This window comes from Diachasma alloeum, unplaced genomic scaffold, assembly GCF_001412515.2.
Source record: "Diachasma alloeum isolate Michigan unplaced genomic scaffold, Dall2.0 Dall_scaffold_00277, whole genome shotgun sequence".
In the NCBI taxonomy this organism is placed as follows: domain Eukaryota; kingdom Metazoa; phylum Arthropoda; class Insecta; order Hymenoptera; family Braconidae; genus Diachasma; species Diachasma alloeum.
This window is the reverse complement of record NW_021680416.1, coordinates 2,257,143-2,272,360: the sequence shown is the minus strand read 5'-3', so window position 1 is coordinate 2,272,360 and position 15,218 is coordinate 2,257,143. Positions and strand designations below refer to the sequence as shown.

The 15,218-nt window shown below is 33.8% G+C and overlaps 3 protein-coding genes across 4 annotated transcripts in view; 2 read left to right on the top strand and 1 right to left on the bottom strand.

Annotated features, from left to right (window-relative positions):
* Positions 1-87: 87 nt before the first annotated feature.
* LOC107038139 (innexin inx7) lies at positions 88-6,912 on the bottom strand. Its single transcript, XM_015257049.1, has 6 exons — positions 6,672-6,912; positions 4,959-5,049; positions 4,792-4,873; positions 4,086-4,263; positions 2,912-3,443; positions 88-2,038 (listed from the first exon to the last, which is right to left on the bottom strand). Exons 1-6 carry the CDS (start codon positions 6,763-6,765, stop codon positions 1,780-1,782), a joined length of 1,236 nt encoding a protein of 411 aa, XP_015112535.1. The 5' UTR covers positions 6,766-6,912; the 3' UTR covers positions 88-1,779.
* Positions 6,913-8,706: 1,794 nt separating this feature from the next.
* On the top strand, positions 8,707-11,283 carry LOC107038071. Of its 2 annotated transcripts, none has more exons than XM_015256952.1 (2): positions 8,707-8,793; positions 9,853-11,283. In XM_015256952.1, exon 2 carries the CDS (start codon positions 9,858-9,860, stop codon positions 10,950-10,952), a length of 1,095 nt encoding a protein of 364 aa, XP_015112438.1. In that variant the 5' UTR covers positions 8,707-8,793; positions 9,853-9,857; the 3' UTR covers positions 10,953-11,283. The 2 variants fall into 2 exon arrangements, with proteins under 2 accessions (XP_015112438.1, XP_015112437.1); XM_015256951.1 differs by having other exon boundaries at positions 8,713-8,797.
* Positions 11,284-13,734: 2,451 nt separating this feature from the next.
* The window catches only part of LOC107038118, a 5,369-nt gene continuing 3,885 nt past the window's right edge, over positions 13,735-15,218 (top strand). The window contains exon 1 of the mRNA XM_015257024.2: positions 13,735-13,968. The gene's annotated coding sequence lies outside the window, so the exon portion shown is untranslated. The remainder of the gene's footprint in view (positions 13,969-15,218) is intronic.

The following is a 15,218-nucleotide window of genomic DNA, read 5'->3' as shown; positions in this document are numbered from 1 at the left end:
TCTATCAAATTGAAACAAATGAAACAAAATTTTTGCATCCGTGTATCTATCGTCAGAGGTGTTCAGTAGAAGTGATTACATTAAATCTATATGAAATCACACTTTTATTATTTATTAATACAAAAAAACTATCAATATTGATGTTCTTACGAGCGAACAAATTGTGGTATCAACGACTTTCATGAGTAAGCGATCTATTCTATACTAAATGAAGCAGTCTTTGAATCCTTATTATAATCCTCGATCCTTATTAAATTCGGAAGAGTTCTGATCGCATTCTCAGAATTCTATCAATTCGAGAATCAATCTCGCACTTCCCTCTTCTCCTCTGTTTATAGTAGAAAAATATCACTTCATTTATCTATACAATTTACAGAATAAATGAATTTGAGCTATCCCAAGCGTAGACCGTTTACCTTATATTCAAATGAGCATCATTAACATCTAATTGCTAAACATTGGCAAAGTCCTCTTAATATAATGAACGAAAAATAAAAAATCGTACTTGAAAAAACTTTTACTACATCTGTTACTGATAACGAAATCGTAAAAACATGGAATATATGATGACCTGAATTCGAGATTCAACATTTTACTCTACAATCCACAGTAGGAAGAAATAATAATATAATTAAAGAAATGTTTCCACCCATTCATGGACAATATTTAATACATAATCTAAATGTATTTCACTGGGGTAATTGCGGCAAATTTGCAAATACCCAAATCGCGGAGTTTCCATCGAATTTCGTAGTGGGTGTCCAATATCATCATGTTGCGAAATTCCAAAGGCCTGGTCTTTTCTCTACGAAATTCCATAAAAATTCAATGAAAAAATTCGAGATGTTTTTTGCACCTTTTTCTAGTGAAAATTACTTTTTCTCTATTTCTGATTGGAAAATCTAGTAATAAAACCTTGAGAAATCAATACCCAAGAATTCTTTTCGAAAAAAAAAACAAGCAAAATCAACATTGTTTGATTTTTTTCTATCAATAATTAACTGGAAAACGACAAATTTGCACAATTTTCAATAAAAGTCGGTGCAAAAAACGGATAAAATGTCAATTCAAATTTTCATAGAACTCGCATGGAATTTCTTAGAGAAATGGCAAATTTTTTTGCATTCAATTTTTTCCCAAGTGATGAGAGACAACGAAATCTCCCTAAAAATTTCCTTAAACCTCAAGAAATCGTTTCGTTTTATTGTTTTGCTACTGATATTACTCCCCTGGAAATTTATCTCAACTCCAGCTGTATATTTATTACCTTATGAACTATAACGCTTTGTATTTGCCGTGATCATTGGTTTTTTAACCAATACTACAATTTCCTTGATGTTCTCTCATCACGTATGAAACAATTTAATAGAAAAACCTAGCGCTTACTCTGAAAAATTCTATTGAGAGATTCTACTTATTGTTTACACCAAAAATCTATTAAAAATGATGCAACTTCCCCCGCGTTTTGAAATAGACTTTTTTTTTTTTAATTTCTACAGATATGTTGATTTTTCTATATAAATATTTCTTGTGGAATTTTTCGATTTTTTCTATGAGAATTCTGGGGTATGACATAAAATGACGCAAACAACAGCTAGAATTTTTTAATCGAATTCTTATAAAACTTCAACAGAATTCTCATAGAATTCCAAAAGCGCTCGGTTTTTCTGTTAAATTTTTTCCCGCGTGACCAGCATCAGAAAAATTCATCCCATCATAAACTTCGTTTCACCTCAATGAACGATTGAAAAATAAACACTGCTCCAATGATCACTGGCCCTAGACCTTCTTGAAGAGCTTCTCGTCGTCATTCAGCATGGACAGAGTCTGGTTATAATGATCAGTACAACGACTCGCCTTCTCCTCCTCCAACTGCATCAGCAGCTCTGTGAATGCGTAGTTGTCCAGGTTCTTGGCAATGTAGTACAGGAACAACCAGTCACCGAAGTGATAGTCGCGGACCATTTGGAGGGCATACCAGGGTTCGGATTTACCAGGACATGCCATTGAAAACAGTACACGATTGAAACGATCACTCCTAGAGAAACATTTTTTAAAAATCAAGAATTACCAACAGCTGAAATTTGAGAACTTCATGGGAATTTCTCAAGAGATGATGTGGAACATGAAAAATAATCCAAAAAGACATCGCATCTTCGTCGAGATAATTAGAGTAATGCATCATTTTTTGTGTTCTCTAATGACTATTTCGTTGTGCAAGAGAATGGAGAAGTATCTGATTTTTTTATTCAACTAGATTAGGCCGCGCGCGACGCGGAATAGTGTTATATATTATATATTCCAGGAATGGATTGTATTTTGTTATATATAATACATCGAGTGCAACGTTTTTTGAAGTCAATCTAGTCGGCGTATTGTGTCATTAGATTTTTTGTAAATGATTATAGCATACATTAACGATATTACGATAATAGTAGATTATGTTATATTCTATACTATACAATACATAATAGAGTACTATATATGTATTATAAAATATAATGTACATAATAAAAAAAATTAACTAATAAACTGATAACAATAATAACATACATTGAGTACACGATATTTTGCTATATTACATACACCATTATATACGCATAATATATTATAATATAGTATTATCATAATATTTTTAATCATCATTTATAAACATCTAATGACACAATACGACGAACAGATTGGCTTCAAAAAACGTTACACTGGATTTTTTATTAAAAAAAAATTTTCATGCAAAACCTCAGTTTTATTTTCATGAAATTTCATGGAATATTCAATGAAAATTTAATGTTTTTTTTTTAATAAAATCAAATTTGATCGTGTGATTATGTGAATTTCCTATCGAAAACTATTGAATCGTCTCAGACCTGTAATACTGATAATTTTTAATAAATAATCATGAATAACTCACCTCGAGTACACGAACATAGTCGCAAGCCTCCAGACGACGGCAACCCCAGAGATAATCGCTAGGATGATGAACCAGAACCACAGGAACAGATAAATCTTCTCATTGACGATGTTCAGTGCCATGACACAGAGAGCATCCCACTTCTCAACCCCTCCAGAGGACCCATACTTATGAAAAATGCACTTGGTGACCTTGGGAAATACCATGTCCAGTGGTGACACTCTGCTGGTCCAATCATTGTACTCGATAACGCGCATACCGAGATCCAGGAAGGCACCACCGAGGAAGGCATTCGTGAGGTAGATCTGCAGGATGACATTGAGAAAATTCAAAGTCTCGCAGATACCGAGGTAGTAGGCCCACGTTCGATTGACGCGAAGATTCGTCACGAAGTAATTCCGGATAAGCTGGATTTTCTTCTTGTGGTCGGCTTTCGAGGGAATGGATACGTCATTCGACACCTCGATTTTCTCGTCCTGAAGGGATAGAGCTGCCATGTGAAGCCCAGAGACGAGTCTCTTCAAACGACCACCTGTTGATCATTTCATATTGATTAATATCTTACTCTTACTCTGAATAATTTGGAATGATCGGTTCTCCGGAAAAAAATTTTTTCCGGATTTTCCATCGCGCAGGAATTCCTAACAATTACGATTGTACAATCAAAAAGAGTAGAAGAAAAACTGAACATTTTCAAAGAGCGTTTTTAACAAAGATTAAGAAATAAGTTCGATAGAGAGGAAATAGTGAATGAACAATTTATCATGGTAACTATCTGACAGCCATTGACTACTGTGACAAATGGCGACCTAACAGCCATTAGCTACATCAAATTATTAATTTGCAATTTCCTCCCTAGAGGATTTATTTCCCAATATTATTCAAAAACGCTCTTTGCAAATGTTCAGCTCTTTTTCAACATTTTTTTTGATTGTACAATCATAATTTCTGGAGACTCCGGGGCTACGTAAAACTGAATAGCAATTGGAGATCATTTTTGATTATCAAAATAAAAAAAACAACCAAGATCACGTTCAAAAGATGATCCGGCCGGGCCTTAAGAGTGGTATTAACGAACTGACTCCTTCAAAATTTAACGGTAATTATAATTTATGAATATGGCTATCTCTGATTCTCGCAGAAAAATTTGAAAAAATGTTGGGGATTTTCTCACCTTCAGCGCCTCTCCACAGATAATGAGGTACGTAGAACACCATTGCTTGGAAAAACAGGACAAATGGAACCCATTGATAATAAGCATGATGAACAGTCTCCTCTGCTCCTGTGTAAGGACCCACTCCAGGATGGGGTATATGGTCTCTGTTCAGTACAGATGCGTTCATGTATTTTGTCTGAAATTACAAAGACATGAGAATTCTATTCTTTTTGAGGAAATTCTATTCTTTTGCCTGAAAAAATTGTCTGAAATTATAACGATATTAGAATTCTATTGTTTTTAAAAATTAAATTCTATGGAAAAGTTATATTTGTCTTCTATTAAATTCTGCGCCCATTTTATTAAAAATCATGAAACATTCCCGCGTTTTTGAATCTGGAGACTCAGCAGACCGAGTAAATATCGAATAGTTCGGATAAAAGCAAGAAGTTGACGATTCTAACGTCAGAGACCTGTTTTTGAAAAAAATCAGCGAATAAATTGAACACTTCGCTTTCGAAAGATTGTTGTCATTTCTAAACACGTCAAGTTAAATTTTTCTCAAGTTCCAATTTTTTTTACATTTATTTGATGCCTAAAGGCGGTGAGAGAATACTTTTCCTATCAATTTTTTCCATGGTTAAATGATACGTGATGAAAGAAAATGGTCTTCGGCAATTGCAAATTCATTGAAAGATTGTTGTTTCAAAAAAATCATACTCACGATGGTGAAAGTGGAGGAGAAGAAGCAGAACGAATTAATCACAGCGCTCACCTTCTTATCATTCGTGTTATCTGTCATACATCTGTAAGAAATTTTACGCAGAATGAAATACACAAATTGAATAAAAATGCAGAATTGAGAGAATTAAAGTTGTTTCATCGACTTACTTAATGTGATCTCCGAAGAATTGCTTGGAACAAACAAGCAGAGATCCAATCAAGAGTAACGCGAATGTGGCTCGATAATGCAGTCTGAAAACTATTCATAGAAAAAAATTGCATTATGGTCAGTTCCATATCAAAATATTTCAAGAGGAAATTCCATTAAAGAAGAAGAAATTCCAACAGCACTTCAATTCACGGAGAGAAATGTTCAGTAAAAATTACGGAACTCACAATGTGCTCACCGATTACGGAATCGACTCAGAAAATTTAAGTGACGGTATCGCAATTTTTCACAGGAGATTCAGGTAAAAATTACGGAACGCTCTGGAAAAATTCCGTGACAGTTCCGTAAAATTTACTACAACCACATTTCGCTCCGGAATTACGTAAAAGATACGTAATTTTTATCGAATATTTCTCTCCGTGAATGGAACTCCAGTGAATCCATCAAAATTTTATCATAACAAAAAATTGCAATGGAAATAAAAAATATAAATGAAGATTTGATAGCATTTATACGTAATATCACGTCATTATCGTCAATTTAAAAACTAGCGGATTATTTGTCTATGGAAAATTCAATTTGGGGGATTTTCGAGGCTTTAAGGTTCAAACGATCCTATGAAAATCGTTTTTCAGGTGCAAACGACCTTTTTTGGTCCCGTAAAAATATTTTAACACCTTTAGATTTGCCTTAATCATGTCTGATGTTCAATCATGAAATTTGTCAATTAAATTACGTGAGAAAAATTTGAAGAAAAATCATGAATATTCAGCGTCATTTGAATTACATTTTTCATAGAATTTTTTTTTTTTTAAACTTCGTTGTTTACAAATAAATAAATGAAATTGTTTAAATTTTCGGAAACCTTATTTTTTAGGCATGAAATCAATTTCTGGTAAAATTCTGAATATGAATAAATTTGTTACGATTCCAAAAAAATTATCTTTATGGTGTAAAATTCATTGTTTATAAATTATTTATAGAAAATGCTCGTAATTTTTGAAAATTGCATTTTTTAATTATTTCATCAATCTTTCTCCAAAAGTAAACTTTCCTAATTTTTTTCACATTTTTTAAATGTGTTTTAACAGTTCAATATGCAAAGTTCAAATAATAAAATCATCAATAATAGAATCAAATGAAAGCTCTGATGTTTCTAAGTCGATTTTGACCATTGGCCATTTTTCAGCGAATATCTTGGAATCTAAGAGAGATAACTAAATTTTTGTTGAAACCTTTTTTGTAGCGCTCAATTTGCTCTAGAAAAAAGGTTATTACCAAAATTTCGTCAGCTCCCTTAGATTCGGAGATATTCATCAAAAACTCAACTAAGAGATGAGTCGACTTAAACCGCTTCACGACTTCTCTACTGAATTCCAACAGGTCTACCAGAACTTTATCAAAATAAGAAGTTTCAATGAAAATAAAAAATGAAAATGAACATTTAATAGAATTTCCACGTGATACACGTATCCCGCGATTATCATCAATTCTACATTCAAAAAAATTCCATTCCCACAAAAATGAAACAATCCCCCCACAACCCATGAAGAACACCGCCAGTAATGCCACCGGTGAATTCACCGCAGCACGTGGAAAAAAAATCGACGAGTCCAACCATCGATCATTCCGCCTTCCAGCCCTCGTCAGCATCGTGAGTCGCAATTCCCCGATATCATAAAAAAAATACACAGAAAAACAAAATCACTCACCGATATTGTCAATGGTAGTGGCGTCCTGCACTACTTTCAGTTTGACATGGTCCTTGAGAACCGAAAAACTACTAAGAACGGTAGTAGCAGTCATCCCTAGCTCTCCCTTCGGCGTGGCTCAAGTAGACGAAGAATAAAAAATAATCACGAGATTAATAACTCTCCAGTTGACAATCAATTCACCGGCACTCGATCGCGAGGACGAAATAGCGAAGCTGAAGTCTCGGAAGCTCGACTCCGAATGGACAATTTTTCGCGACTGGCTCATTGGCCAAAAACTAATGCCCCCCCTCTCTAAAATCACCGCAATACCGGCGAGTCTGGATTGTTATGAATACTTGATCCCCAAGTGTGTTTGGACCACAAGACGAAGCGAAAAAAAGAAAATCGCCCAAGTGTTGTTCGACGATGTAAACAAACCACTTGATAATTCCTCGAACGTTTGCCCTTTTTGGGATTTAGTGACTCACTATACGACTTGGAATTTATTGGGTTTTCGTGCGAGCAGGGTTTTTAAAATTTAATAGAAAAACCTATCGAATTCATTAGAAAATTCTATTGAATTTCTATTAAACTTTCTATTAGTTTTTGGCTGATTCTATTATGTCAATAGAAAACATTCAATAGAAAAACTCAACCGAATTCGATTTTTCGATATAACTTATTCTTTTCATATATTTTCTATAGAATTTGCTCGACTCAAATTTTCCAAGTTTTTTTCACTCTATTTTTCTTTTCTTCTCATCAAGAAAATCAAACGAAAAAACTTGGAAAATTGGAGCCGAGGAAATTCTATAGAAAATATCTCAATAGAATAAGTTGTACAGAAAAATTTAATTCTATTTACTTTTTCTACTGAATATTTTCTATTGAACATTTTAATAGAAATTTAATAGAATTTTCCAACGAATTCGATAAGTTTTTCTATTAAATTTTTTCGTCCGAGGTAAATTACGTTGGTAAATTACACAGTTTTATACCAACGTAATTTACATAAATTACTTAAATGGAATAGTTGTTCTCGACCGTATGTTCTTAAATTATTCAAATTCTTCTGGGCCACGTTTCGGTCAGCAGCAATAATCAACACGAAAAAAATGTGTAAACTAGTTTAATCGCACTACGTTTCGAATGCACAAAGTGTTCCTCTTCACGACCATTTGTTACTCTAAATTAAAATAAAATTAAGATGTTCTTCGAGAATTCATTTCTAGCTGTCATCTGACGATGTAAACAAACAGCCGTACCGTTCTGTCATGTTAATTGGATGCAGTCTGACAGTATCTACACTGAAAATTCAACCAATTTTCATTACTTTCCATTTTTTACATTACTTCGGTCACTACAATGTTTTATTTTACTCCGACTGACGAAGACCACGGATAGCCAAGTTTGTAATGTTTAATTAGGGGAGGTTGGGGTAAAATGGACACTTTTGACTTTTTTTGTAATGTCAATTACGGGTTGAAATGTTAATAAAATTTGATAATTTTTTCTTCAATACAAAGAACAATTCTTTCCCTTTGTGACAAGCCCAAACTGAGCTCAATTGACCGATTTGTCTCGGAGTTATGAATAATTAAAAAAAGTCTAAAGTGTCCGTTTTACCCCACCCTCCCCTACTTTTTCTCTTTTATTATAATCAACTGTCAATCATTCCTCTTCATTCTCATTAGTTCTGCGATATTCACGGCATTACATTATTAAATTCACCTTCGGGACAAGCCGCGTTATATGGGCGCGGTACGTGAGGGGTTAAACAAAAATCCTCAATCAGCAAGAGATTTCAATGAGTATGAAGGTTCATTTTACCACACACACCCTTCCCCACGTCATCTAAATACTGCCTGAATAAGAGGAGAAGGAGAATAAAAAATTGTAACTGCCAAGAATATTTATTACAGATCGTGAATATAGAGTTCACAGAATTTTCAGTTGTATTTTATCCACAGTAGTTCCCGCCAAGATGATAATTCAAAAAAAACGCCGATTGTATACCAGCGTGTTCATATTTTATTTACATGCATCGGTTAACCTAAAAGTTCCCATTGTCCCCTCGTTATTCATCAACAAAAGTATTGTTTAATTAAAAAATCTAAAAAAGAGCTGAATTCATCATAAAGTGAGTAAGTAACATTAATTACAGACGCACATGTCATTGTCATTTAAAAATTACAATTTGAATCATTGAATTAGATAATTCATGTCATTGAAAAATTTGCGTGTACGTTTTCTCCAATTCATAACTCAATAATTAAAATAACAGCAAAATAATGAAAATCATGAGGATATGATTTACGAATTCTATTCATTACCATTCTGTACATGACATAAGATAGCTCAGGAGATCAAAAGCTACTCGTGCACGTCATTTTCCCCAATAATTCATAAAAATAAAATTTACAACATGGAAAAAAAATCAAGAATAAAATCATATGATAAAAAATAATTGAATCATAATATGATGCATTCAATCTACTCATGCGCGTTATTTTCCCCAATAACTCATAAAAATAAAATCTACAAAATGATAAAAATCAAGAATAAAATCTCCAAATGCAATCCACTCCCATTTTTCCACTAAAATAAAACAACACGGACGAAAAAATTTAATAGAAAAACCTACCGAATTCGTTAGAAAATTCTATTGAATTTCTATTGAACTGTTCTATTAGTTTTTGGCCGATTCTATTGAAATGTTCAATAGAAAATATTCAGTAGAAAAAGTCAATAAAATTCAATTTTTCTGTACAACTTATTCTATTGAGATATTTTCTATAGAATTCCCTCGGCTCAAATTTTCAAAGTTTTTTCGTTTGATTTTCGTGATGAGGAGAAAATAAAAATAGAATAAAATCAAATTAGAAAATTTGTGTCGAGCAAATTCTATAGAAAATACATGAAAAGAATAAGTTATATAGAAAAATCGAATACTGTTGACTTTTTCTACTAAATGTTTTCTACTGAACATGTCAATAGAATCAGCCAAAAACTAATAGAAAGTTTGATAGAAATTGAATAGAATATTCTAACGACCTCGATAGGTTTTTCTATTAAATTTTTTCGTGGGTGAACTCATGAAATTGAAAGCCACACATAAAAATCAAAATAAAAAAATCCCCAAAAATCGGAGGACCCCAATCCAAAAAGCCTATTCACCCCCTTCAATTCACGCCCGCAGTAAAAATGGAGAGACGTCCCAAAAAAGTCGAGGACTTTTATCACCACTATCCCCGCTCCAACGACTGGGCGGTGAGCTTCACCAACAACAAGCAACTCCCCCCGGAACAACTGAAACAGTACTTCTCCAAGTGGGGGACAATAAAAAACGTGAGGCAGACTGGGACCTCAGGCGCTGGTTACTGCTTCGTGCACTTTGAGACTGAGGAGAGTGCACGTAATTGTGCGATAGACATGAAGAGTAGTTTCAGCATTAGACTGCGTCCCTTCCTGGATCGTCCACCCTTGTCAAGTCGCAGGGAGGCAGAGGATACAGGACTCGATGGTGAGGAGCTGGATTTTTCATTCAAGAAGAGAGAGCAAAAGGATCAATCGAGAATCTGCGATGAGAATAAGAAGATTGAGGACAAATCGAATGATTCAGGCATTCGTGAGGAGATCAATGACTCGAATAATCAGCAAAAAATCGATGGAAAATCCTCGAAATTGAATGGTCAAGGGCTTGAGCCAATCGAAGCAGCTGTTGCTCGTCAGAAAATCCTGAATCGTCCACTGGAAATCAAGGAAAACTCTGATTATTTGATGGTATCATCGAATAAAACGAATGGATTGACGTCTACGTCACGAGAGATGAATGGAATATCTAATGGTTCAACTTCATCCACCTCCAGGGAACATTCTGAGCCATCTGAGAAGATCCTGAAGTACTCCGGAGCTTCCCCCACCCCCAGAAGGCAATCTTCTCAAGGGGAAATTCCTGAATTACGAGAAGCGTCAGAAGTCCTTGGGGCCTCGGCATCAGGAGCTGTCGTCAGACCTAGTGATCACGTGGAGTCTGTCACAGCTGAAGAGGTCGTCGTGGCCAACATCCCTGAGTCCTGTGGGATTCATCTCATCCTGGATCTGTTTCAGCAGTTCGAGCCCATCTGTGCAACGAACATCAAGCTGATTCGCCAGAATTTCATTCGCTATTGTCATATTTACTTTCAAACACCTTTCGCTGCTGAGGCTGTCGAGACTATCTATGATAATGCTGAGATTTATGGGAAGAAGCTCATTGTTCTGCGGGTGGAGAGCTTGGAGGAGGCGGCGAGGGCTTAGGTCAGGATGCAAGGGCTTTATTTTATTCGTGTATGGAAAAGTTTATGAAAAACACAGCACTTTCGTCGTGAAATTTTGTTTGAACTCTGGAAAGGTTGTGTTGAATAAGTCTGTTGGTGTTTTGGGGCATTTTTTAGTAGATATTTAGTAGAAAAAGTCAATGAATTGTTATTTTTTATAGAAAATTCTTAAGCGTTAATTTTTCCAAGTTTTTTAATTTGTTTTTTACAACAAAATTCAGAAACGAATAGCTGAAAAATTCCTTATAAAATTAACAATATGCATAGACTTTTTTCTATCAGAAAATATCATTTTAAAAATTGCATGATTTTTTATGAAATTAAAAAGAAAAACAGATGGATTTTTTTCAATAGAATTTTTCTGAAAGTAGCATTAGGTTTTTTTTGTCGTGAATGACTAGACTGGAGTCTTATGATTTTTTTACATGACTAACTATGGTTCTTTTAGTTTTGACATTTCAATGTTTTTTTTTTGTATAATGGCACGTCTGGTTTTGAGTTGAAATTGAGATTTTGTTGCAACTTTGTTGAAAGTTTATTTGCTTCTTGTCGATTGACATTAAAAATTATGAAGTTTCGTACGATTTTTGATTAAAAAAAGTCGATGGATGTTGATTTTTTTATGTTCCTATTGGAAAAAATTCAGGAGAATGAGGTATATATTAATATCTAAATCTATGGAATGTTTTTATTTTCAATAAAAATGGGAATCTAACTAAAAGAATATGAAAAAGTTGGATTTTCGAATGCTTTAGAAAGAAGAGAACAGAAATAGTTTAAAAAATATTAAAATTTAGACAGTAATAATTTTTATTTGTTAATTAACTGATTATATTATTAATTAACGTCAAGTTTAAGCGATTTTTTATTTCTGATTGATTAAGATTCGTTTCATGTCTTCCTGTTCTGACTATATTCATCTGCATAATTGAAACCATTTGTTCATAAATATCGTGAGCATATTTTTCCAATTTTATCCTTTCATTTTTAATTTTTCTGTAATGCATTAATTTTAGTGCACTTTATAAATGGTTTCAGTACTTTAATTTCAAGCGTATTGGAAGCCTTGACATATATTTACTTAGATGCTAGTGGATCCAGGAGATTATAAAAAAAACGAGAATGTTTATGAATGCACGTCACATTTGTGATAAATACTATTGTTTACGCACATTGTATAGATGTCGATTTTTTTTCGATTTTATAAAAAAGGATTTTTTAAATCTGATATTGATGGAGTAGAGATGAGGCTGTTCATGAATAGTGAATAAATAAACTCGATACTGATGTATTTCCGCAGTGCTAAATTTTTTATTTCCCCAAATATTGATTAAAAACGAAAAAATCGTGGGAAGCTATCTAATTAATTTAATTTGGATTTTATGTCAACGAATGTTTGTACATTGTGAGTTATAATTTATTCCATACTTTTGGTTACGGATGGAAAAGTTTCATAGAAAATTCTACCGAGTTCGCTGGAAAATTCTATTGAATTTCTATAGAACTTTCTATTAAAAGATTCTTTGTCGATTCTATTGAAAAATTCCACAGCTTATCTGCGCGCTTTATTTCAATACGAAAGTTCAATGGAGAATATTCTATAGAACACATCAATAGAATTTGATTTTTCTATATAACTTATTCTATAGAAAAATCAAATTCTATTGATTTTCTCTATAGAATAAGTTCTGTAGAAAAATCAAATCTATAGTTCGTGTATTTATTGATGACCACGAAAAACTTAATCCTTTAGTCCATATTTTTTATTACGAATGGAAAAGTTTCATTGAAAATTCTACCAAATCCGCTGGAAAATTCTATTGAATTTCTATAGAACTTTCTATTAAAAGATTCTTTGTCGATTCTATTGAAAAATTCCACAGCTTATCTGCGCACTTTGTTTCGACACAAAAGTTCAATGGAAAGTATTCTAAACAAAAAATCAATAGAATTTAATTTTTCTATAGAACCTATTTTTTGGAAATATTTTCTCTAGAAATTCCTCCGCTCAAATTTTCTACGTTTTTTTCTTTGATTTTGGTATGGAAATAGAAGAAAACTAGAGTGAAAAAAATGGAAAAATTCATATCAGGAAATTCCTGCAGAAAAAATTTGTAGAAAGATGAAATCCCACTGCTTTTTTCTATAGGACAATTTCTGTTGGACATTTTCTATGAAAAAACGCGTAGTAAAGCCGCGGAACTCAATAAAATCGGAAGGAAATGAACAGAATTTTCAATAGAAGTTCGAACGAAATTCAATAAAATTGTCTGTTGAATTCGCTAGATTTTTCTATGATAATATATTTATTTGCCAGATAGTATGGCCTTTGTGGCCTTATGCAGTCCCTTCCTCAATTTCTACCAGTAACTTTGGCGTTAAATTATCAAGAGATAAGCAATTTAGTTAAATTCTAATAATTTGACTAATAATTTGACTAAATTGCTTATCAAGAAATAAGCAATTTAGCAATTTAAATTGCTTATCAAGAAATAAGCAATTTAGTCAAATAGCATAGATTCTTCTATGAATTTTTTGTGTAATTCTCTTTGGAATGAATAAATCTCCATTTGGTTCAGTGATCTACTCAAGGTCATCCCGAGCGAAGAATGAGTACAACAGCAACACAAGGGAGTCAGTACAGTCAGCCTGAGGAGATTAGCCTTTGGTTTTGAGAGGTGGGAGACAAGGACGTGAGTGGGGATTGGGCTAAGTGGGGGTAACTCTGAGGGACACAATCTCCTCACTCCGCAGTTCTCTCTGATTCTCTCGTTCTGCTCCGAACAGTCACGTTGCTATCAAGTTTAATCACTCATCCCCTGGATTCACATTACGAATTGCAAATCTCGTGGGAGTGAAATGTGGTGTAGTGTTATTCATCGCAGAATGCATACTAATTAATTAATTAATTGATCATTAATTGCGTGCGTAAATGATAGAATTGTAATTCAGGTTGACAAGACTTCCAAGAATACAATAGAGGGATAAAAGTATTGGTAAGTTCACGTATCTCTTGCATACATTCCATAGTAAATTCCCCCTCAACTACAATTCATCACCACACGCACGAAAACGTCAGAAAAACGCAGCGAATTCGACGGAAAATTTTGTTGGATTGCTATCGAATTTCTATTGACAATTATATCAGTTTTTGGCCGATTCTATTGAAGAATTTCACAGTACTCCAATTTTTTTTCTACAGAAAAAGTCCAATAGAAACTAGTTTATATGAAAAATCCGCAGAATTTCAGCTTTCAAGACAAATTTTAAACACAAATTTTCAAAGTTTTTTTTCATCATATTTTTCTCTTTTTATTTATAAAATCAAACAAAGAAACTTGGGAAATTTGAGCTGGAAAATTTCTCTAGAAAGTCTATAGAGTAAGTTGTATACAAAAATCGAATTCTGTTGATGTTTTCTATAGAATATTTCCCACTGAACATTTTCTATTAAAAAAAAAACGCATAGAAATAGTGGAGGAAAATTTCGGAATCATCTGAGGCACGAATATCGAGATTGAACAAAGAGGATCTTATGCGGGGCGTCCGACGCGCTATAATAAAATAAACACCCGAGACCATTGATACCTTGGCCACGCACCGGGGACTTTAGTCTAAACAAATGACGAACACAGGGTAATAGTAGATCTCCACGAGGCATGGGCCAAACAGGGATTATGGGTCCCCCCCGAACTCAATTTTTTCATCTCATGAGAATTCTGTTCTTAATAAAAAACGAATTCGTAATAGATTGATAAATTCCGAATACAGTGAATTTTTTGTAAAATTATATAGTGCATAGTTTCTGCGATATTCAACTCTAAACAATAGAAATTTCGTGAAATCATTCATTATTTGATTCAAACAATTAATTAACCCTTCGTTACTCGCGTCCATGGCACCGCGTTGGTGGAATTCTATTTTTTAGTATAACTTCCGAAAAAACTCATTAAAAAATATGAAAAAAATTCTATCTCTCATCGATTTTATCTAAAAGCATATTCTGCCATTTCTAACGACGACCAAAGCTCCTGGTCAGAGGAAATTCGCCCCTATGCTAACTGGAAATGAAAAACCGCGCCGTGCCGCGACGCGGCTGACGGTGTCATGGACATATTCACACGGTGTTGCCACAGTTGTGGCTCCCGCGGCTTCCGGGAGACCAGGCAGATCCGATCAATTATACAAACTCGTGTCTACAACTCGGGCCTTCAATTGAAAGCCCGAGTTGAAGACCCGAGTTTGT